The 25,034-nt window shown below is 42.3% G+C and overlaps 1 protein-coding gene across 22 annotated transcripts in view; it reads left to right on the forward strand.

The window, feature by feature from the left end:
* clasp1a (cytoplasmic linker associated protein 1a) overlaps positions 1–25,034 on the forward strand; it is a 67,418-nt gene that overhangs the window by 6,894 nt on the left and 35,490 nt on the right. For 21 of the 22 annotated variants that reach the window (XR_002275438.1, XM_020606582.1, XM_020606587.1 and 18 more), the window contains exons 3-10: positions 9,004–9,082; positions 10,005–10,108; positions 10,285–10,376; positions 10,713–10,788; positions 12,243–12,340; positions 13,326–13,396; positions 22,934–23,074; positions 23,293–23,366. Coding sequence is in view for 21 of the 22 variants with exons in the window: in XM_020606582.1 (XP_020462238.1) it covers positions 9,004–9,082; positions 10,005–10,108; positions 10,285–10,376; positions 10,713–10,788; positions 12,243–12,340; positions 13,326–13,396; positions 22,934–23,074; positions 23,293–23,366 (735 nt within the window). In the remaining variant the exon portion in view is untranslated. Of the gene's footprint in view, positions 1–9,003; positions 9,083–10,004; positions 10,109–10,284; positions 10,377–10,712; positions 10,789–12,242; positions 12,341–13,325; positions 13,397–14,925; positions 15,123–22,933; positions 23,075–23,292; positions 23,367–25,034 lie in introns of those variants that run through there. The other variant, XM_020606603.1, reaches the window with a different exon arrangement.

Below are 25,034 nucleotides of genomic sequence, written 5' to 3' on the forward strand. Positions count from 1 at the left end.
CGATGCCCATATGGTAGTGTCATCAGCAAATAAAACCACTTTCACTAAATCAGAAACCTTACATATATCATTGATGTATAATATAAATAGTTTAGGTCCCAAAACAGAACCCTGAGGCACTCCACATACAATGTCCAGCTCACTCGATTGGTATTCACCCAACTTCACAAATTGACGCCTCTGTGTCAAATAACTTCTAATCCATTTCAGAACCATTCCTCTGATCCCATATTTTTCTAACTTGTCCATTAATAATTCATGATTGATTGTGTGATATTTTTAGGTCAATAAATATTCCTATCGTGTATTTCTTCTCATCCATAGCACTTGTAATGTCCTCCATCAGGTCGGTTATGGCCAAAGATGTCGATCGGTTCGACCTAAAACCGTATTGACAATCAGAAAAGATTTTATGTTTATCAATAAATGTATCTAATCTGTTATTAAAGCATTAGATTTTAAAGAGAGATTACACCAGAATTAGGTCTGATTCTGCAAAATTAGACATTGCAGAACTGTTTCCTCCTTTTACATTTCAATTACTAATTGACAAAATAAGTAAAATGTATTCCTGTATGTAATCTCTGAGTTTGCATGGGTTTCCTCAGAAGCTCTTGTTTACTTTTAACATGTAGGAAACATGTAGGCTGGGTTTAATGTAATACCAGTTGCCTGTCTTTGTTTTCATATACCATACTCTGCTGTATTTGTTAGTAGACGGGTGTAGCCAGGAGTTAAACCAGGCTGGAGCCCACTAGAGCTCAGCTCTGTCTCCTTAAGAATCACAGCATTGTTAACTTATAATCGTTTTTATTCAACATGACCTCTTCCAGACACTTGTCTCACTCTGAGTAAACATTGCAGACCTTAGCTCCTGTTCTTGGACTTTATCATGGCCGTCCCACTGTGGTAGGGTTGATATACAGTATGTATGTGTCTCCAGAGAGGCGCTGTGCACAGTTCACACACATGACACAACAGTGTTAGCTTAATTCATTATTTAAGTCTTCTTTGTCTAAGGTAGCCATATTACCCTGAATGCTTTTCTGCACAGCAAACAGGTAGCAGCTGCGCACAGACTCTCAGTTTCTGCAGTGAAATCACGCTGTGCTCAGGATGAGTCACGCACCATTGGAGCTGTCGCTTCCTTTCTATTTTCAGCAGAACTCTGGCCTGTCTGGTCGACTACGACTCAAGTTTTGCTGCTTAAATGTAACATTTGCTTTGCTGTAAACATGGAACCTATCAAATCACTGAAGTAAATAAAAAACTATGAAACCTAACAATGAAAACACTAGTTGTTGTACTTTCATAAATTCACCCAAAAGTGCTCAGAATGTTTTTGGGTATAGGCCTGTATAATTGAGTTGTTTTATTATTGTCTTTTGAAACTTAACAGTGCTTTACAGAGGACATACGTCCCTTCACCCAAATTTAACAATACATTAATTATAAATTGTATAAAAAGCCCCTGTGCTTCTCCCCAGTGGTAGCTGGTCACTGTATTATTCAAAAGTGTCATCTCAAGAACTCAAACTGACGTCCTGACAGACATATACTTTTTGGATAAATGTCGACCTGAATGTTTTGTATGTTTGATTCAGCAAAAGGTTAGTTACACAAAAAGTTCAACAATGGGTACAGTTACTACTGTAACTTAAAACCAGTTTGAAAATGAAACCAGTAACAGTAACACACAGACAATCTAGTTTCATTTTACAAAACAAACATGGTACACAAGTGTATCGGCCAGTTCAGCAGAACCACATGTCGCACAGCAAGCAAAACACATGCACAGTGGTGAGGCGCCCTTCGTCAGTACAGTGATCTGAGCTCCGCACAGGGTTTAGAAAGTTAACATGATTTAGGATTAACATTTAACATGGCAGCATTCCAAGGAGCCAAAGTCCCTCGTCACGCTGAAAAGACCAGTTCAGCCAGGAAGTGAACCTTGATCTTTACTTGGTAACAAGCATACACAGTGCACGTGGGCTCACTAAAATGTGTGAAGCATGTCCCATAGAGAGCTCCTTCATCTAACTTTGTCAGACCATGTTCCTTCCTTATGTGTCAGCGTATAGTATGAGTGCAGACGTACACACTCAGTGTTCCAAGGTTGATTAATCACCTTTCATATAATTAATCCAAGATTAATTTAGCATTGCACTCATTAGTTCTTGACATTCATAATTATCAGAGTAGAAACATTTAGTAGATTTTTTTTATTTTTATTGTTCATACTTTAGTTCCATTATGTTGGCTTCATCAGACCGTGACCCCCAGCATGCACTGGGGCGGTTTGCAGCCGAGTGTGAAGCAGCGGGGATGAGAGTTAGCGTCTCTAAGTCTGAGGCCATGGTGCTCTGCTGGAAAACAGTGGAATGCTCCTTCTTCCTTCGGGGTTGGGAGTAAGCTGCTGCCCCAAGTGAAGGAGTTTAAGTATCTCAGGATCTTGCTCAGGAGTGAGGGTAAAATCGAGCATGAGACTGACTGGCGGATAGGGGCAGCATCAGCGGCAATGTGGACGTTGTACCAGACCGTCGTGGTGAAGAAGGAGCTTAGGCGAAGTTGCAAGTCAAGAGTACATTTGAATGCAATATACCACACAACGTAACAACACAACATAAGCTTTTAAACTGTTTTGAACAGTAGTCAGCAAGATAACAGTGGCAGCATTGTCCACCAAAGGATGCAGGCAGCTTGCACAGTGTAACAGAATCTCTGTCAGTATCATACTGATGGCCTTTAAGACAAAAGCCACGTCAGTACTGATCCTGTCAATGCCTGTGATCTGCTCCGGTCCCTCTGCAAACACATGGCTGAAGAACATTACAGGTGGCACCAGGTTGTCTGAGCCATCACATCAAGGCTCATCAGCCCAGAAACCAGTCCTGTCAGCCTGAATAGGTTTAGTCAATGAGCCGGCTCAGCTCCCAGGCTCAGCTCCGCATAGACAGAGGTGCAGATGGAAATGATAGAGGGGAGAGGTAATATGATAGATGGTTCCCAACAAGAGCCGAACTGGTCTCCTGAAGACAGAAAAGATGAAAGAAGATGGGCAAGGGGGGACTGAAAATCACATCCTTGTTTATTGTTTGTTGACTGTTGTTTTGTGGTCCTGCAGCATGGTGAGTTAAACATGGCACAAAATCTCCAGAGTTATTCCCACTGGGTTACTGAATCTCTGAAAATCTATGCCTTTTTCACACAGCGGTGTGCATGAGTGACAATATCCACCAAATGTTTCCTGGCTGTGAGCCTCTTCTAAGACTGGTTAATTAAAATTCTCTGAATGCTGCCATCATGATCTGTTTGAATCAAAGAATAAACTTTAATGACAGTAAGAGAAAGCTTGTAGTGCACGTGCTGTGGTCTTTGTTACAGTTTGTTGTTACTGACCTGCAAATTCACTGCATGATCAGTGTTGTTACAGCTGCTGTCTCAAAGCGCTGTGGTCGGCCGGTGCTACTGGCATGAAACTTGTGCTTTCTGTGCTAGGGTTCCATAAACACATAAGTAAAAACAAGTGATGAAATGCAACTGAAAAGAGTAAAAAGCATGAATGCGATCCTGCTACAGTGTGAGTCCTGAGGTGGGCGTGGCCTCTCCATGACCGTACAGGATGAACTGCCACTCATGGAGCACTTCACATGTCAGCAGGGTGGTGCTCATGAACACAGTCAGACACCTACCAGACTAAATCTTATCCTGTGGTGGCAGATTATCTATAGAAGCACCACAGCGTTTCAGTGTGTTTCTAACAAACCTGCTGCTCCTCACTCAGCACCACACCTCTGTGCTGAGCCAGTCATTAGGCATATGCAGACTGGTTTTCAGCTGATTTGGCAGCTGAAACCACAGGAGGGAGGTGGATACTGGCCTGACACACCCTGAGATGGGTGGGATGCACAGAACTCCATCTGGGAAATGACAACTGCAACAAAAGGTGTCCATGACTCTCTCATTTGAAATTGTTTGTACATGAGCCAGTAAATCGCTCTATTTAGAAACGGTCAAAATAGCCTGACAACAGCAATAAATGATGCTCAATCGTTTTGCTCCTGTAAGAAAAGCATTTCCAAAGATAAGTGGGTTCAGTTTCAACCATTTCTATTAATGCGCATAGACCCAAAACTGTGACATTTTCCCACATTGCATGTTCATGGTGGACTATGCTTTATTACATCTGGCTGCATCTTTGTCAGTACCCTTGGTGTAGGGCCTTTTGTTATATTTTTAACATCAATACTGTCCCTGTCAGTAAGGCAGTGCAGGAACCTAATGTTTGTTGTCCAAACACAACAAGTATGTAAAGCTAGGAAAGCACACCCAATGACTGAATGCTGTTGTGACGTTTAGGTTAGTGTGTAAAAGACCGTAAAGCTCTTTCTGTAAACAGTTGCTTGGTATTCGAGGCATCTCCCCCAAACCACCATTTATGGCAAATGAAGCCATCACCCTCTCTCCCTCTCTCTCCCAAGCTAAATAGTTTCCACATTAGTTACCAAGTGGCTGGCCTGGCCTGTGCTGAGGATACCGCCTCTACCAGGCTGCTGTAGCTAACAACACTAGCACTCTGTAAAAGTAGAGGTGTGTTTTTCTACTCACCCTATCAGACCTTTAACAGGTTGAGTCACTGACCTAAGCCTAAACAAGCTTTTTATTAACCAGGGAAGAAAGACTGCATATGTTTCCCCAGCACTTACAGCAGGAAAACGACATAGATGCATTTAGAGAAAGCAACATAAAGCAGGCTAAAACTTTACCTTGGCGTGATGCAGGAGGTGTTTCTGCAACCAAAAGTACTGACTAGGTTTGCAATGGGATGAGATTTTCATGGTATGATAACCGTCTCAGAAAATACCACCATTTCACTGTATTACGATATCACACAATTACCATCATTACCAGTTACAAACCCCTTGAAGGAGAGGAAACAGAGGGTGTTTTTTTATTGCACTGTGCAGTTGATTGATTGCAGCACTAGATTGACCTTAAAGAATAAAGAGAGTTATAAAATGATTTTTTAAAAAGCTTTTAACTAAAGCATGTTAATTTGCATCTTAGCACCAGTAGTAGAGGAAGTATTCACATCCTTTATTTGAGTAAAAGTACTGGTATTACACTGTAAAAGACTTTGAAAATGTTAAGTAAATGTATCATGAAGCTGTAAGGTATTAAAGAAGTGGGCAACTCAGTTCAGAAACCTGTATCCAGGGTGCTGCATCCTGCTGGTCATGTGCTCCACCTCCTGTTTGGGAACTGCACACATACAGGTCACCTTCAGAGACAACACACTGGGCTTCATCCTGGGATTAGACTCTTGAAATTCTTCCAGTCTGTTTTCCTTTAATCTGCTGTCTTCTGTGTCATTTCCCATGTCATGCTAGTGGCACACTAACACCTGTATCATGTAAACAGCTTGGCCATTTGTTCTGCCGAGTCATCAAAGCCCAGGAATGAAGCCACTGAATATACTGTGTTGCTAATGTGCTCTGTCATGGTTCAGAGCGAGCGCTGTGGAAGTGTGCTGTGTCATGGACCAAAGAGTACAATACAGAAATGCCCTGCCCTCATGTTACAGGGAAATGCTGTGTTCCATGCATGAACTAAGAGTTATCTAATGTTAACAGGCAAAGAAATAGCTTTTGTCAAAACAGCAATAGTCACACTACAAGTGCTGGATGCACTGTAAAGTTGTTTAAAAGCATACTTGATTTACTGCAGCCTTGCAGGATTCATATGATGTGAAACAGTTTGCAAGTCAACTAAATAAAGGTCATTTCATGTAAATCCTCAGTTGGTTCTATCATAATGAAACAACACTAATCTGTTTGACCTGGCTCATCTCACGCTCATCATTTAAGGGTCTGGACTCAGTGATTTGATGATTAGTGTTGAGCTAACGTGTTCCTGTTCCAGAGACATGTTAGGAAAAGATGAGTGGGGTTATTTAGAGAAGTGGAGAGATGTTTGAGATGTAGTAATGAATGACTCCACTCTGCAGCACCCCCTGTCCTCCTTCCTGCTCCCTCTGTCCTGCCTTCCTCTCTAGGGAACACACTTAAGCACTTAACTAGGCAGCCTGTGAGGACCAGCATGTTTATTCACTCCCTTTTCATAACCGCCAGTCACGTCCACATCAACATCTAAAAGAAGCTCCTCATTAACTTAAAAGGTTTCTAGTTCACATCACTACTCTGCTTCATTGACCTCGGCTCCTCTCTGGTCACCATTATCCTTTCTTTTTGTAGTCAGTCTCAGAGTTTGACTAGATTAAGTGTTCAGGACAAATTTGCATCACTTTGGTTTGTGTCTCTTTAGAGGTGGCACACCGTGTGAACAAGAGATCAAAACTTTTGATTTGTCTCCCAAATGTTTGTGCACATTATACAGACAAAATGAAAAGCTACTCACATTGTTTTTGAGAAGTGAAACGTGACATAAGCAGAGGCCTCAGCACCAGATGAATCCAAAGTGGTGACAGTTGTTCAGACGTCAAAAACAACAGTAATAGATGCTGAGATTGTGACAGAGACGTTCAAACGTGGCATCTTTTTCATTTGCACACAGCTGGCCAATCACAGCATGAAGCGGGCCTGTTCGTCCAGAGTTGTTCAGTCATCCAACAAGCAGCTCTGATGAAGCACACAGGTGTTGTCAAGTTGCCATCGGGGCCCTGAGTACTGTTACGCACCTGCAGAGTTTGATCAAGCATCAAATGTTACTGCCACTGTTGGCGCATGTTGTTCTGGAGATGGTGGTGGGCAGAGTCTACATCACTCATTGTTGATGTTGGACAAGGCTGCTGTTTCCCTTGTTAGGTATTTTTAGTCAGATAGAAATTGGATAGATACTTTATGTATTAGAAATGTTTAGTGGAGATAGGATGTCTAGTTAGACTGTTAAATGCTTAGTCATGCTTATGAGTTTCTACAGGGTACATCTGGTCAAGGATAACTAGAGAGAAGAGTTGATGACTGTCAGCAGACAGGGTGTTTAATATTATTATTATGACGTGTATAACTGTAGCCTTAGCCATAATATGTTCTTATGTTTAAGTCACGACATGTTACTAGAGGTCGTGAGAATGTTTTTAGCTACACACCACTTAATCAACAGACACACACACACACACATTGATTTGCTTCATGTTTTGACTACTGCTATGACCAGCTGCAAAGCTGGCAACAGAGATGTCTCGGTTGACGTTTCTGTGTAGTATGGGGCTAGCCCAACCGAGGGGATATAATGTATAGGCCTGGTGGGTTCAGGGTCTTTCATCTTACATCTGCCTGCGAGCAGTTTGGAGGTGCAAGATACCTGAGCATGTAATGTTAATTTTACCTGTGATCCTTTGAATAAATCAGCACTGTTTTGAAGTTACTTGGACTGTCTCGTCTCTCAGAGTTAGCATGGTAGCAAGAACTGGGTCCTACATTACATAGGCCTGTAGTGTTTCATTTAATCCTTTTATTCTACTTTTAGGCATCATGTTAAGTCAAGAGATCACGTGTTAATAGCCGGGTTCATAGCAAACTGGTCTATCGTTCTTTACAGTACTTTGTGTACATCGTTATTTACGGTAAAGTTGGAGATATCCAGGTCAGAATTTTCCATCCAGTGTGGATGGTCTTAACTAGTTTTTGCTGTCAGGGTCTTTGCAGCATTGAACAAGAATACTGTAGAGAAGAGGAAGAGCAGAAATGAACCCTGTGCATGCTAGCTAGGAGGATTTAGGAATTTAGCAGGGATGATGTCTGTGGGTCCAAAGCCTCAAGAGGGGGTTGTGTACATATGTGTATAATGTGGGGTTCAAATGTCTATGACAGTAGAAGAGAATTAGCCATATGTCTGCAAAGAGGAGGAGCCTGTCCTTATCTGCGCTGCATTGGCCTGTGTTTTTGCTGTCATCCACAGTCTGTCTCTCTTTTGTTGAAGTCAGACTCAAACACAGGCTGCAGCCGTTGCCATGGTTCCTCTGTGACTCAACAAGAGGGAGAGGGTTTACCTCCAGTTTCCACACTAAAAGGTTAGACAGAGGCCCTGCATCAACGGTTCCCAAGACCATCTGAACCTAGATTTGGGATTAGTGTTTCCACCAGAGAAGTGTGGTTTCTGTTAAAACTCCACTGATCCCTTTCCTCCAGCTCTCACCCAGTCTTTGTCTGGGAGCTACCATCAGTCTAATTACTGTAATTCCCTCCAGTCAGAGAACAAAGGGCCCGATGTGAGCATTAGACCTGTAGGGACGCTCACTTCGTGTAGCTCCAGTGAGGCAAAGCAAGAAAACAATGACATAAACTCAAAATGTGTAGATGACAAACGATTCCTGGATGGAAAAGAGAAGAATAAAATGTTTATACCTGACTGTCCTGTCATACTGGAAATTTATGTCACCTGATGTATAAGACATTTTCCATGCAGTGAACAAAGTGTCTGACATTAACATAATGATAAGTCTTGGCACCATTATGTTGTGTAAACATCACATATTTATTTTAAAAACACTTTGGGAGTCTCCAAAAATTGCACCAGTCTCTGGACAGAAGCCCAGGTGATGCATGTGTGTTGCTATGGCGTTAGCAGGGTCGCTCTCACTAGGCGTACATTGAGCAACTCTCTCACCCCATGACAAGGAAAGCTGGTGTGGGAGGGCCCAGAGCACGTCACTCAGTGCTTGGACCCAGTGTGTACAGTCATGGTGTCAGCAGTGGCACGGTTCTTTTTTTGATACTAGAGTCCTAAATGTATTAGAATTTGGTATTGTTATGGTTAGTGGAGGAAATGTCCTTTATAGATTCACAATAAGCTTAAAACGATTAAATTGTTCACCTTACCCATAATCCTTTGCAACTGAGCATTTGGTGTACTGCCATCAGTCTGGGCAAGTCTAAAGTTATTATTTTTCTATTCACTTGTGATTGTAAATGATAGGACATTTGATTAGATTTATATGGTTTTGATGAAAATGTTAATATAAATTAATTTTGTCTCTGCTAGGTGGCTCTGCTCGGTTTGGACCTCTTATCTGCTTTATTGTCGAGGTTACAGGAGCGATTTCGAGCCCAGGTGGGAACAGGTAAGATTCAGACGCTCAACTAAACAGTTCTTAGGAAAATTGAGGATACCTTTTTGATATAACATCATTATTCATTATTATTTAACACCCTAACTTCAATCTCACCCTCCAAACACACACTCACGTGCACACTTGGCCTCCTTTCTCTGAATTTGAATAAATTAAACAAATAGATTCTATTGTTTTTGACATTCTCACATCAATCACACCCTTTTGATTGCTAGCCAAGGTACTCTCGTTCCTCTTCTGTGCTTGCTTTAAATAATTTAAATAAGAATTACAAGAGGTGGGTTGCAATCACGTGACTGTTAAACCACGCACAATTCAGATGGCAGGAAGTGAAAGTACAATGAATGAGATGGAGGAAAGGCTGTATTGTGCTGGTTTAGACAACATTTCAAGAGAAACATATAAACGAAGGTCACTACATATGTCAGATGTGATCTGTAAGTCATGAGCAGAAGCGAGGCTGTGGATATTAACAGTTACCCTGTCCACCAGACATCCTTATGCACAAGACAGCAAACAAAAGTCTGCAAAGGTATAGAGCCATGCTACTTTTTTATTAGCGGTTGGGTCAGTGACCTTGGTACCAAGGTGCTCAACAATGACAGCTATTTAGTTTTCATCCAGGGTGAGTGGCTTTTTCTTTAATTGTCCTGTGGATCAGCCTAGCAACAGGCATTCAGTGATGCAGTGCCTCTCAACGTTAACATCATGGTTGTTTACTTAATGTAAGTCAACCACTGATTAGATTTTGGTGGTCAAAGGTCAAGGTTAATGACCTCACTTCTGTCCCATGCTCGTGAATTTGACTGCTCGGTGGAGGCACACAACTGCTCATTCTAGTTTGTTATATTTTTCATGCTGTTGTGGAGGCATCACATACTTAATGTCTCCTTCTGTCGTCTTCTTCCCTCAGTTCTCCCCAGTCTTATTGATCGATTGGGAGATGCCAAAGACCAAGTGCGAGACCAAGACCAAACACTGCTGCTAAAGATCATGGAACAAGCTGCCACCCCACAGGTATCAACACACTCCTCACACACAGACATGTTTTTTTTGAGAGCGAGGTTGTTTTTTCCCATTAGTTGAGTATTTCAACACACAGCCTGAATAAACTCTCAAATGTCAATGTTACTGTCGGCCTCTAAAGTCCAGTACTAGTCAGACTATGATTTCTGTGACGTGTGTTGTTGCAGTATATATGGGACAGAATGTTAGGAGGATTCAAACATAAGAACAACAGGACCAGAGAAGGAGTGTGCCTTTGTCTCATTGCCACGCTGAACACGTGAGTCACATGCCACCGTCCCTTTTCACCAAGTGAAGAAAATGCTCATGTGCATTAGTTAGTGTTTTGTCTTTGCATCAGTTTGTTTCTGCATATTTTCTAATGTATAACATGTAAATAATTCATTCTTTTTGGTCAAATAACGACAATGAGTTACCTTCCCTCCTCGTGGTGAAGCAAAAACAAGGCAGTTTGGTTTAATTTTGGTAGTTTTTAAAAAGACAGGCTTCTCAGGTTAAAACCATTTTTCTTTTGTACATGTCAACATAGCTGCAGCCATCACCTCTCTGTAGGACCTGTTCTTTTAGTTGATTTCTATTCAATCTTGCCTTTCAGATATGGAGCTCAAGGCTTGACCCTCAGTAAAATTGTTCCTCACATATGTAACCTCTTGGGGGACCCCACAAGCCAGGTATGTCTACTCAGGCTTTTTCTACCTTGTCATTGTTGTGAAATGCATTTAAGTCTTAGCCCTAGAGAAGACAAAGTAGATGAGGTAACTCAGAAACTACTGGAGTTTTGTGAAATGATATTACAGCTGTATCCAACAAGGTAGGCAGAGCTGACCTTTGGTGAGGGTAGTTTTCTTGTCAGTTTTTCATAGGAGTGGAGATAGAATGATTAATAGATGAGCTGATTGGCATAGTAATGACAGATTACTGGAAAACAGCTTTGTTAGTCATTTAACACCTTTATGAAGAAAAAAATACCAAACATTTGCTGTTTGCAACATGTCAAAGGTTACGATTTGCTGCCTTTCATATGTAAATTCAGTATAACAGAGTGTTTCAGTATGTCTGATGAAAGGTAGATTTAATTCCATGTTCAGATCCATAGACTGTGTTTAAAGGATGTGACAGCTCCCTAAGTAAAGCCACTACTAGTCGTTTACCCTGTGGTGGCTGCTTGCAATATAGGTCATAAAGCTTCGGTGACTGGTTGCAATATAGGTCATAAAGCTTTATCTTAGTGGATGGGACAGGAGCCAAACTAAAAATTCAAAGTATAAACCAGTGTTAGGTATTTTTAGTCAGTTAGATATTGGATAGATACTTTATGTATTAGAAATGTTTAGTGGAGATAGGATGTCTAGTTAGACTGTTAAATGCTTAGTCATGCTTATGAGTTTCTACAGGGAACATCTGGTCAAGGATAACTAGAGAGAGAAGAGTTGATGACTGTCAGCAGACAGGGTGTTTAATATTATTATTATTATGACGTGTATAACTGTAGCCTTAGCCATAATATGTGCTTATGTTTAATGTCACGACATGTTACTAGAGGTCGTGTGAGAATGTTTTTAGCTACACACCACTTAATCAACAGACACACACACATTGATTTGCTTCATGTTTTGACTACTGCTATGACCAGCTGCAAAGCTGGTAAGAGAGATGTCTCACCCGCCCCCCCCCCCCGTTGCCCCTGATGGTTAGAGCCGTCAGTGTGAGGTGGTGCCACAGATGGCTGCCTCTGTACTGTACTGGAAACAAATTCCTTGTGTGTAACATACTGCACAAATAAAGGTGATAAAAATAAAAAAGCAAGATGGCCACCCCCCGCGTTTGTGATATTTTGGCTTTGTTATTACATTGTGGGAAGTGACGATGCGTCATCTGTCTTTTTATACAGTCTATGGTTCAGACATAGGGAGGCACCAGACATCAACACTCTAGCCAACCTAGTGACAGAGTTTAGTTAGTGCAGCTTTACAACACTATACGTATTCTTGGTACAGTTGAATCAAGGTCTAAACCTAATTAATCGTTTGTAAAAGCAAAAAAATGTAAAAGAAACTAAAGCCAGTAAGAAGAAATGAGTTAAAGTGACATTGTCAATGACTGTGTGTGGTCTTGTGTTCATCAGGTACGTGATGGGGCTATGAACTGCTTGGTGGAGATCTACAGACATGTGGGTGAGAGGGTGAGGATGGACCTCTGCAAAAAGGGCCTACCACAGTCACGGTACGACAACAGGAGGCCGCTAACCTGTCGCTGTGTGTTTCACTATATGTAGCCCTCTTTTGTGTTTCCACACTACTTCTGACCAGGCACACACCGGTGGACACAGCCCAGGCTCTGGATCACCACTGAGTTTAGACACAGTGGCATCAGGCTTCAACACTCCATGCATGTCCCCCTCTAGTGGAATCATAGAGTACTGCAGCTTTAGAATACCATCTCTACCTGGGGAGGTTTACTGTAAACATTTTTCAAGCTGAACATAGTGTGAATTAAAATGTTAGCTTCGTCACTCTCACCATGTTTTAGTTAGAGCATAAGTGCGTTTGTAGAAAGAAACTTAACCTTGAAAATCGTGTTTGTGTGCGTATTTGAATGCCATCATAACTGTTTTGCTTTTTACACAGTTCCTCATGTAGGATTGCTGGTATTGCCAGTGCTGCAGGCACATGCTATATGCCAGCTAGGACAGATACCTAGAGGAAAAAGCTTCAATATAAAACCCCATTATCTGCAGCACCATCTCCCATAGACCACAATCAAAATGTTCAACTATAAATTGTGTGATGGCAGACTTACTGAATAAAGACAGATGAGGCAGATGTGAAAGATTGTTTCATACCAGCACTTTAAACAAATACATCAAAAACCCGTCTCTAAGACCCTGTGTAGACGAACCCCTCTTACACTCAGAGTCAGGATCTATTTAAAGTGTGCACACAGATGAGGGCCACGCCCTACATATGGGGTTCCTGATAACAGAACTCAGCTACAGCATGTGGCACTTTTGGATGCCTTCTATTTTGGTCTTGGCCACCCTTTCTACAACAGAGGGACAGTTTCTCACCTTTGCAGTAGTGATGCAGTCAGCAGATCTTGGATCCTTACACTGTCCATCATTCTTTCTGCTTCCATTTTCTGATATGTTGTTTTTATTCCCCTTTTTCAGTCTTTTCATTTTGTTCTTGCTCTCCATCTGCTGTTATAGGCTCAATGTAATCTTCAGCAAATTTGATGAAGTCCAAAGATCTGGGAACATGATCTCCTCCTGTGGCTCAGGTAAGTACTCCTCAGCTCACTGTTCTAGCTTCTGTTTGTGTTTGACTTAAACTGTCACCCCTGTTTCTTATGTACAGTCCAGGTGGCTCTTTGACCTTTTCATATGCATACATCAACAAAATATATGCATAGTTAAATGAAGAAGCATATGTCGTGTTTTTTAAGATGCACTGCTGGGTGCTTATCCTCTCAGTGCTCACACCATCGGTGTTGTTATGTCCCTCCCCCACTACCACTGAGCACAGTGGGAAATAGAGAGCAGAATGGGCAGATGCACTATGAATGTCAAGGCTTTGTAGCCTCAGTATAATTTTGGAGTAAACTGGGACAATTTGTAGATCTGGAGAAGCTCTGTGGTTGTTTGTCTTGTGGTGCAGTTTTCTATGAAGGAAGTAGTAGGCACCTTCATTTTAATTTTATTGCCATTGTTTTTTAGCTGCTCTTTCTCTCCTGTGTCACCACAAACCTTTCTGTCACACCCCATTTGAGTTTGTGTGCTCCTTATAGGTTGTATTTTTCATGTGTGTCTTGCTGTGGATGCGGAGGAAGAAGGAGGGGTTGCTAGCCAGACAGGCTGCAGCTAGAGGGGGTGAGTTTCCTCCACAGGAGGTGGGCATCCACTGGTGCTTTCACATGTCCACCTGTGGAGCCAAAGACCAAAACAGACTACCAGAGGCATTCCTCTAAACTCTTATCAATACATCAGAATAAAAGGAAAACAATATAAGGAGATAGAAAAAGAGACAATCGCAATAAAAATGCAAGTGTGTGTTCCTGTGTCTCAGTGTTGTGTTAGTAGACCTGCATCCTTCCGCAGCTGGAACTGTTCTGACACACTTACTGCTGACTCTGTCACTGTACAGCCGAATACATCCACTGGTCATTTACAGGGAGAAGGGTTGAGCTGAGAGGAATGTAGTTAGACACAGCTGACGTGTTAGAAAACAGTCTGTGACATCTCCTCTTAGGCACCACACCGCAACAAATCTCATGTGGAGTTGAATTCATCACGATCAGCTGCTTGTCTCAACGCCACTCTTTCACAGCAGCACTGAAATTGAGTTTGTGATGGCAGATGATGGTTTATTTTAATTAAATCCATTTGTCTGTTGTTACTGTGGACAGGGAATGCTGCGCTGTCACACAGACAGGCATCAGTTTGACAGTTGTTCAGTTCTGCTAAGAGCTCCAACACAAATCCAGTGCAGAAAAAGAAGTCAAGCACTGGAAAAGAAGATTAAGCACAGTAAAAGTCATGACTTAGTGGAACGGCATACTGTGTCCAAATGGACATCTATATCTACAGACTATCAGAAAATAAAAACAGATTGAACTTCGTTTGACATGATAGAAAATGTACAAATTCTGTCTTGTCTCATCTTCACACACGTTAGATTAGATCTGCTTCTGATCGAGATGGAGGCAGAGGGAGCAGCTTTGCTATGGTGTTGTCACATAGTCAGGCAGCAACAGGGAAGGGAGGGAGTGGGAGAGCGAGAGGTAGAGAGCAGAAAGACTGTGGAGGGAATGGTAGAAACTGAAGGAAGGAGGGACAGAACCAAACAAAGCAGCCATTTCTGTAGCACGACTGAGAGGTAAACAGTGGGCGAGCGATATAGGGCAGAGACTTTAGAGGGAGAGCGAGAGCTGAACTAACGGTTGTATAACAGCATTCCTCACCGGCTTCTGTGCTGAAGGTAGCATCGCACCATGACAGCTGGAGACGGTAAGACTGGAACCCAAATTGGTTTTCTGTTTACTGTCTGTATCATACAGATCTGAGTGATGTACCTCCCCACGGTCTGTGTGTGTCTGCGTGTGCAGTGATGATAAAGAGAAATCTAACAGGTTTAACACTCTTATGTAATCTTGACTCAGTCCTGTTAGGTAATACAGCTGGTTTTTGGTGAAGAAGGACACACCTTCTGTACTTTCTCAGTGATATCTCCAGGCATATAGACTACATTGAAAACCCATTGAATGGTGGTTGTTCTTGCTGTGGTGCAGCAGGACTCTTCTCAGCACATTTCATATCATACATCTCATGTCTCTTGTCTGTCTCCTGTGGGAACGGTCGTACCTTAGGTCTTAGCACCTCATGCGACAGCTTGCTTAAAGCATCCCAACACTGCAGTTGTGCATTGTAATCAGATTACTTTGGGATTACTTCGCCTTAATACTTTGCCTCTGGGATTGTTTATGGAAATTGTTAAATATATTCAGTTCATTGCCTCATAACATCATCTACAGTTACTGTGTGTGACATAAAATACGACCAAAGCTTTTGATTATGTTCTGCCTGTCGCAGTAACTCTTATGGCCTTTGTGGACTCGTTTAAACGGAACATCAGGAAAGCATTTTGCAGCTGACAACCTCTGTTGTCAAGAGCTTCTCATGCTGATCTCTGTCCTCCTTACTGCTGAATTTGTTATCAGCAGCTTTTAAAGATTGTTCTCCCAGTGATTTACTCTCATTATAATCCTATTAGAAAAATGCAGTACAGGTCAAAACCTAAAATTAAAAGCACACACGTCTGATCTCAATAACAAGCACCTCATTAATTTGATGGGCTGGTGACAAGTGCTGATCAAAGTATTTATTACATCACTTGTTCATGCTGGTGTCAGGGCTATGGAAGGGAATTAAACAGTTAGGAGAACATGGATTCTGCACTGTTATCATCGTTTTTGACTGTAAAGAAGGGCCCCACCATAGACACCTTTCTATACACAACACCATTGGTTATGGAGGCTGAAATAGACTATTTAATCCTGATTAAAAGGACCTGTATCAGTGCTGATAATAGTGCTCGGTCGGCATGTGGAGCACGGTACTGAGAGAATCAGAATCTGCTTTATTGGCCAGGTGTGTCGGACACACAAGGACACAAGGTTTTACTTAAGGCAAGGCATCAAATGATTCTTTTTAGAGGTTAATCTACTGATATTATTGTCTCCATCAATTAATTAACATAAGCACATGTTGAGAAAAGCCTATCCCAACCCTATCCCAGGGCCTACGGGGACATTTTCACATGTCTTTGTTTTGTCCAGCCAAGAGTTCACTCTGAAACATATGCCTTATTTAGTCGTGTTTCTTAAATAACAGAGATTACAGCAACTGATTGTCAAGTGTCTGTGGCTCATTCTGGTTCTGTATGCAAATCAATGCATGATGCAAACTGAAGCCTCAAATAGAGGCAGGATTTATAACAGCAGAGAAGACGGTCGGCCAGCAGCCATGTCTGCAAAGAGGAAAAACTGCCGAATCCAGCCAATGGACTCTCAGTATCTTCAACACAAACACAGAATCCCTTTGCAGTTGGCTGACTCCCCAAGACTTTGTGTCTGTGTGTCTCAGAGCTGCCTTCAGCACCCTCACTTTTAGTGCCTTGCTGTTACATAAACTTTGCAGACACTGCAAGTCTGTCTTTTCCCCAGACTTCAGCTGTGATGAGCAGCAAATGGAGAGCAGGTCCACAGTGGTCACCTTCAGCCCCACCATGCCAGTGGGTTTAAATATTTGCAGTAGCACATTGCTCCAGCCACTTTACCTCATGCAGACTGATACAAATACAGCACTAAGAATGAAGCTTTTGATGCCTTTTCATTCAGATGACTTAATATTCATTTATAAAAGGAGAAATGACTGTGTACATGCATGTCTGTGTGCATGTGTAGCATAATGTGTTACACCATATAGGAAATAGTTAAGAGCAGGAGAAAGCAGGGACATAGAAGAAGGAATGCTTATTCTAAGGTACTTCTTTGATCGACACATGTATCTGTGGAGTGAATGCACTGCTTTGTGAAGAGTTTAATGGGTTTACTTGTGTGTGTGTGTGTGTGCATGCTCATACTTGCTATTGGCTGCTGCACAATGTGGAGGAGGTTGTGGCTTGAAAGAAGAAAGAACCTTTTTATATTTAGTTTTAATGCCACATTGTGTGTGATGCATTCAGGTTTTCTATGGGAAATAGAAGACTCACAGTGCTACGCTGCTGTTTTCAGGGAAAAAGTTTTAAAACCTCATCATACACTGTGCAAACTGCAGACGGACACTAGAAACCAGCTGGTGAACACAGTGGAACATGTAGCAGCTGAAGAAAATATTCCCTCAGAGTTATAAACTGCTTTAACCAAGGCAAGTCGAGAATAAAATCAACAGTTAGCTGGACTGAATAAGAGGCTGGTAGCCTTACAGGACCACTGGGGAACTGGCAAGTCTGTTTTCTGCCTTTATGTCTTCAGCTGTTTATAATGTCTGAGTGGGACAGCCGGCCCATTGTCCTCAGAGCCAGCCAGGCTGCTGTGATGTGTTTCTGCCCAGTCAGTGTGCTGTGATAACATCACCCACACTCTGAATGGCCTTTTTGCCTCACGTCGCTTGCATATCATAAACACTGCATTTTGGAGATCATTCTCCCATTTTTTGTACGCAGACTGACAGTATGATACGGTGGTTGGTGGGAGCCTGATGTTGGCTGTTTTCATAGTCCAGTCGATTGCTAGCACAACAACCCAGTGCTGGAGAACTGAGTGGGCCTGGCTCTCTGAAGTTCCCTAAATAATCCTGCTGGGCCAGCTGCCGCAGCTTAACCTAGTCTGTTATAATGTGATATAAGACCAGGTCATGGCGGGAAGTATCCGCTCTTTGCTTGGGTAAGAACAGGATTCTGAGAATGCTTTAAAGCTGCTCTAGGTGACTGGGTTTTCTGGTATAACTGGTAACTACTAGTGGAACTGGTGGAACTAGATAAGTAAGGATAACACTGGGCTACTGGGCAGGCTGTGTTATTCAGATGAAACTGCCTGTCAACCAGTGGGACCACACACCACCACAGCAGCTTAGCCTAAAGAGATACAATGCAGATATGAGGCCAGGTCATGCCCTGAGTGTTGACTCTTTCCTTAGGTGACGCGGCGCTAAAAGCAGCTTCGTGTGTGTGGTCAGTTTAAAGGTACTGTAGGTTTGGGCTAGAGAATGGTGCCACCAGCAGATTTATGACAGACTGATGCCCTCTGTGGGGCGCAGTGATAAGTCACATCATCATTTAACATCAACATCTTTTATTTTCTTTGTTTTTGAACGTTGTTTATGGAATATCTGTGGGGTTTGGACTGTTAGACAGGCAAAACAAGCAATGTGAAGACACTTGTTGTGGTTGTGAGACAAAAAAGCTCTATTTTTGACATTTTATAGGCTGAAGGAGAAATATGTTAGTTCTGAAAAATCTGTGCCGTAATCAATAATGAGAAAATCATTAGTTGTAACTGTGTGTTGCTGCTGAATATATTACACTATAGTCAGAGTTGGCAGAGCTTTATCCTGTTAGGGTTGCTTCACTGTGGCTGATTTGTTTACAATCCAATTTAGATACGTAGTCTTCAGACATACATGTTAATGTCATGTACATGTCGTCATCTTTCCAACCAGAAAGCAGAATTACACCTCTCACTGGTCTGCTGTAACATACAGCGCTTCCTTGTATTTTAGCCAAGCAGATATTTAGCCTTTTATTATTGGGGCCTTCAAGGCTTCAGAGCAGCACTTGTCAGTACAGGTTTCATTTAAAGTGTAGAGGATCAGTCGGTGTCTTCTGACACAGCCGAGTAAATCAAAGCCTCAGAGGCTTTTAACTACAAGTTAAAGAGTAACATGATGCTGTTAAGGCAGTTAAATTTCACCTTGTCGTATTTTACATAACAAACTAATGAAGCAAAAACACATTCCACAGTGAGTTTGTGTTGAAGTCGTCTGTGCCCTCAACCCACCGCCACCGTTGTCAAGACAGTGTTCCTGGTATCTGACAGGTACAGTACTGTGGGAGGAAACAAAATGAGAGCCATCACAAAGCAGGGTACTCGGAGGCTGCTAAATATGTGATATTATAAATGCAGGACTTGTAGCCAGAAGGTTAATCTTCTGCCTCCAGTTTGTCAGCAAAGCAGGATATTATGGTTATGACATAACACCAATCACCAGTCATCTGCGTCTTATGTAAATCCACGGGCTGCTGATTAAACCACGGCCTGGGTGATGGGCACGACCTGCAGCTTGACAGAAAATCCTTTCGTTTCTCTGATCTTCAGGGAGAACAAGGAGAGGACAGATGATCAGAGGCTAACAAAGTGTGACTGAAAAGAAAATGGGAGAGAGACTGGGGACTCAGATTGAGGGAAATGGATGATAGAGGGAGAGCAGAGGTTGAAAGGAGAAGAGGCGAAGGCAGTCTCCCCCCTCCTGTCAGGCAGTACACAACAGTTATTAGCTGACTCTCCCATTCTAAGGATTTAACTTTCCAGAACTTTCTTGTAATCCCTCGTGCCTTTAGGCTTTTGTTCTTTTTCTGAAGAGTACAGTGAGAGGAGAGAAAATCCTCCCTATTATGTAAATCTGAGGTTCAGAGAGGGATTACTGGCAACTCTTCTAATGCCAGTGCAGCTTCAGCAGCTTCGAGTACTTCAGTGTTGCATCCTGACACCTACTGGGCAGCTCATTTATATCAGTATCACTTAAAATGATCTGCTATGCAGGAGAAAGAGGAACTTGCCTTGGACTCCATGCAGCTTTACATGTGTGTGTATGTGTTTTTTTAAAGAGTGTATAAGAGAATGGCCGAATCTGCATTAAATATATGTAAAGTGAGATGATGCGGTTTTGTTAACCACCAGAGTTTCTGCCATGACGTATCAGTTCCATCATCTGTCTGGCTGTACACTGCAGGTTGTTGTCAGCAGCGTTGTAAATCTGTGAGCAGCACTATTTAGGACATTACTACATTTTTATGGTAGTTTAGAAACAATGTCATGAAGCACGTTTACTTGTCAGGTGCTTACTTTGCCCTTACTTGCCCATGCCTGTTTTTATCAAAGACATAATGTATCTGAAGATGCCTCCTGGTTAAATAGCTACCTACATGCCAACAGTAGCTGAATATTGCTGGAAAAGCACTCAGCCAACTTTGTGAATTATTGTTTCAAGTCATTATCAGAGAATACTGTATCCTCTCCTGGCTTTGAACTGCTCTTCACGTTACCTGAGCTCTAGCTGCGTCCCTGATGCTGATAAATCGCTGTGTGTCAGCACTGCTGAGAACGGCGACCCTCACCGCCGTGATCAGTGCTTTTCTGTGTAGCAGGGTGCCGTGCTTTTTATTGAGGTGCCCAAGCTCTTGGCCTTCTAGTGCACCTGGGGATTGAACAGGGTGAGCTCATATCTTGTTTGGAGTGTTTATGTCTGGATCACTTCATTTTCATTATGTCTGCCTCAAACAAAATGTGGGACATTGGCAAAGTCAGCCTTCTATTTACCACAACCGTAAGTTCTGTTAACATTAACATCAATAAGTAAAATTGCAGAAAAACATTTTTAAATACTCGACATTTTTTGATGATTGATGGTATTGAAGTAATTTGATCAATGCTGTAAAAGTATTGAAGCTCGATACCCAGCACTATATGCTAATGAAAGGTAGCCCTCTGAGCTCCTCTCAAGGCTGACAGCTCTGTTACCGTTTTGTGGCATCTGATAGGGTGGAACAATCTACTGTCATCAGTGGTTGGGCTTCATTTGGCTATACTGGTGTGTTGCTTGTTATTTATCAGCAACGGCAGGTAAACCTGCTGAAATAGGCTGCGGGCACCATGTGAGGGGGCAATAAGTACCTTCTTCCCTTGGACCCATTCAGTTTGGGTTTGTTAGTCTGTACTGTTCACAGTGGTGCTTCTACGTGTGGCATTTTGTTGAATTGACACACAGGACTGCGGATTCAAGCCAGGGTTTGGAGTACACCTTTGTTAGTCCAGAGTTCGGTGATGTCATGTGAGTGCCTGCATATCATTACCAATCTTCAGCGGGGTAATGTGGGGGGTGCACTCAGATTGAAGCCCTTTGCCCAGCTGTGGTTTCCATCAGCTCCAGTTCTTGCTGTTTTCTTCTTTCCCTCCTGCTAGCACAAACGTAGGGCTGTAAAAAGAGAAATGTTGGTCAGTTGGTCAGCCACTTCTTCAGTCATTCTCACAGCTGTCTCAGTGAATGTAGGGGCTGGTCACAGGGAATTTAAAAGCTAGAAATAATACTAAATAATTATACCTACCCTGATTATTAAAGAGTGGTCTTCATGCTTTGTGCCTTTGTCAGGTCTGCAGTAATGACATCATTCTGGGAAACTGTGCTGATGCTGGTTTTTAACAGTAATAATATACAGTTTTGTTGGTGGGAGTGTATGGGAAGCGCCCTCATTAAACAATAAAAAGGTGATCTGAGAACAATAGACCCCTCCCTGTTTTCACCATGAGTGCCTCCTCTATACACCGACAGCATCAGGATGTGACACACACACACACACACACACACACACACACTGATAACTGGGCTGAGAGAGAGAGGGGTGGATATTATGGCACACAGGCACATATAAGGCAACACTCACACACAGCCAAACACACACACACACACACCCTGTGGACAGAGATGTCTGGCGAACAAGAGAGAGCGTGTTAGAGGGTGCAGCAGAGACATGCTGCGGAAGCTGGTGTGCAAGAAAATCTGCGCTTGTAAGAATAATCCCTTTTATCTGTCCTGTTTGCCTGCTCTGTTCTCTTCTCGCTCGGTGTTGCTCCCTGTCTGTCATCTTTCTCTGCCTGTACATCTTTAGCTGTCATTTCTCCACTGTTGCCTCTTTTTCAACCTGTTGCCTTTTCTCTGTGTTTGTATGCTAGTGTCTGTCATAAATGCAGTGCCATGGTGATAGTCTCTGTAGGAGGGACATTTAGGGAGCTGGGTTTTTTTTGCCTGTATGAGCCTTATCTATCTATTTATTTGTTTTTACACTTGGATCGATTAGTGTGATCTGACTCAGTGGATGAAAGCAGTGATCACATGCAGGTAATTCAAAACAACAGGTTAATGTTGAGTCTTTCTACAGGAACATTTTCTTTCTGATAAATGGATTGAAGAAGTGTTTTTACATCTTTAAATTCTATTTCCCACTGTGGTGTATGCTGCAAATATTCCCGCTGTTGCCATGCCTCAGCTGGCAGCAGCTAACCGGCAGCATCACATCAGCCCCGACCTAATCCCTCATGTGAATGTTGGGCAGATGACAAGGGGCCGTGCATCCATGCATGGCCTCCAAACCAGATTAAAGTCAGATGGATGGATAGATAAAGGCTGAATGGATGTATACACTCAGCCTGACTGTTACACTGTCCTGATGCAGACAGAGGTCATGCAGTGTAGAGGTGACTAAGCTCCTGCTGAGGCAGATTAACGAGAAGAGAATGATGATGCATTTCACTGTGGTCCCTAATGCTAACCAGGAAGAACCCTGTGAAAACCACTGACCTCTGATGAGAGCAATGTGTCTGAATCAATGAGTGAACAATGATTTATTGATCCTTACGGGAATATCTCTCTCACAGTCTATGAGCCATCTGGTGAATAACATTTACATTTGCCAGTATTGAGCATTTTGTCTGGTATAAATAAATTAGAACATTATTCATTTTCTTCTTCCTCTTTTGTTGTTGCAGATAAGAATTTTGAGGATGAGGATTCTGTGGATGGAGGCCGGTCCTCCTCCTCCTCCTCCTCCAAAGCGCCCCCTAGTGGCAGGAAGACCGTAATGAGTTCTGTCAGAAGACCCAGCTCAGCCACCACAGCTAAGCCCACAGGTGAGGCAGGAGTTCAGTGCTATAATATCTCTATGTTACAGTACTTTTAACATTGTGATGTTAAATTTGCCAGCACTCAACTGTTACCTTCACTACCCTGAATGATGTCTAAAATGTCTAGCACATGCTGAAGTGCTCTGCCTTTCCTGCTCTGGAGATTGTTCTTGTGTGCTTTTAAATCTCAGGTACATTATCTTTATCTTGTGTGTTGTTAAAAGGTAAAGAAGCAGGTGCAGGCGCTGTAGATGAAGAAGATTTCACCAAAGCCTTTGAAGACGTGCCCTCGGTCCAGGTATGCTGAGCCCAGTGTTGTCAATGTCAAAGACACTGTTAGTCTGTCTTGGTGTTCTACTTGATATGTTTTTCAGACTAGTGTTGTAGTGCTTTGGCTCTTAGCTACACTAGCAGAAGGTAATAGCTGTTTGTTAGTTGGTTGGTTCTCCACCTCGGCCGAAACTGAAATATCTCAACAACCACTGGATGGATTTCCATGAACATTTTGTTGAGACATTCATAGACTCTAAACTATTGATCTGTGTGCATTTTATGACCTCTGACTTTTCCTCTACCACCACCATGAGGCTGACATGTTTGATTTTTATGAAGAATGGCCATAATATTAGGTACAGGTATTCACTGTGTCCACATGATAATTCCAAGGTATTTGTTCATGCCTGACCTCTTATGGCACTTGTCCACTGTACGGTGGTGGACTGGCCTTTCCTATAGCACCACCATGAGGTTGACATTTATGGGTTTGAGTTAAATGTCTCTACAGCTAGTGGACAGATTGCCTTGAAATCTGGTGCACACATCTATGGATGAATTGTAATCACTTTGGTGATCATCTCACTTCTCATCGGCATCAGTCAGGCCACTTAGGTGTTAGCATGCAAAGACTTTAAACTAAGATGGTGAACCATGGATGTATGGTGAACATGGTAAGCATTATACTGGCATAGCTTCAGTATATTAGCATTGTCAACTTCACTATGTTAGCATGCTGACATAGCATTTAGGTCAGAGCTTCGCTGTGCCTAAGTAAGCCCTGGCATGGCCACAGACTCTTTGTCCTGTCACCACCAACATAAAATGTAGCACAAGGATGATGAGAGAATCTCAAACATTGATTTTTTGATTTGATTTGATTTATTCTTTCAAGCATGTAAAGACAGTTGATATGTCAACACACGTAATTTTACACATATCCAACAAATGCTAATCCAATATCAATTTGCTTATACCTAGTACATGCTTGAATGGAGTAGGAAGAAGTCAGACTTATCCAGTCCTACCCCATGACATCATCTTACAAGAAGGATCTAATGGTACTTACTGATCTCTGGTCAGGTTCAGGTGATGAGCCCTTCTCTGCAATTCTTCTCCTGTAAGACAGAGTCCAGAATTATTTCTGAAAAACAGTTGCTATTTTTAAAAACATATCATCATGTTTAATGTTAATATCATAAAGCACAGACCACACAATTCCTCCTGAACTCCACATTTTTAAAACCTAAATTCCTTAGATTTCTCTAGATCTTACAGTGATACTTCTCTGTCAGCAACAAAGTGCATTTAAATTACGATTTTACTACATATCATCTCATAATACTGAGGAATAGTGAGAGTGATGAGTACATGAACTTATTCTTCAGGTGGCACAACAAAATCCATTGCGACCAACATTGGGGTTTGCTAAATCTACTGTATGGCAACTGTGTCAAGTTTCACTTTTCTGTAGTATATGAAACAAGATCTGAAATTCATTCATATGACTCAAGTGCCTATTTTGAGACGTACTGAATCGAAGAGTAATATATGATGTGTCGCTACCTCCTTGCTAACAGGGCACTCATCTCCTCCATGAGCCCTCCTCCTCCAGGCAGAGGGCCGTTGCCTCTGGCTTCAGATTTGGCCCCTCCAGCCCCTGGCATGGCTGCTGCCAGAGCGGCCGCCGCCT

The sequence above is a fragment of the Monopterus albus genome, unplaced genomic scaffold, assembly GCF_001952655.1.
Source record: "Monopterus albus unplaced genomic scaffold, M_albus_1.0 scaffold79.1, whole genome shotgun sequence".
Lineage (NCBI taxonomy): Eukaryota > Metazoa > Chordata > Actinopteri > Synbranchiformes > Synbranchidae > Monopterus > Monopterus albus.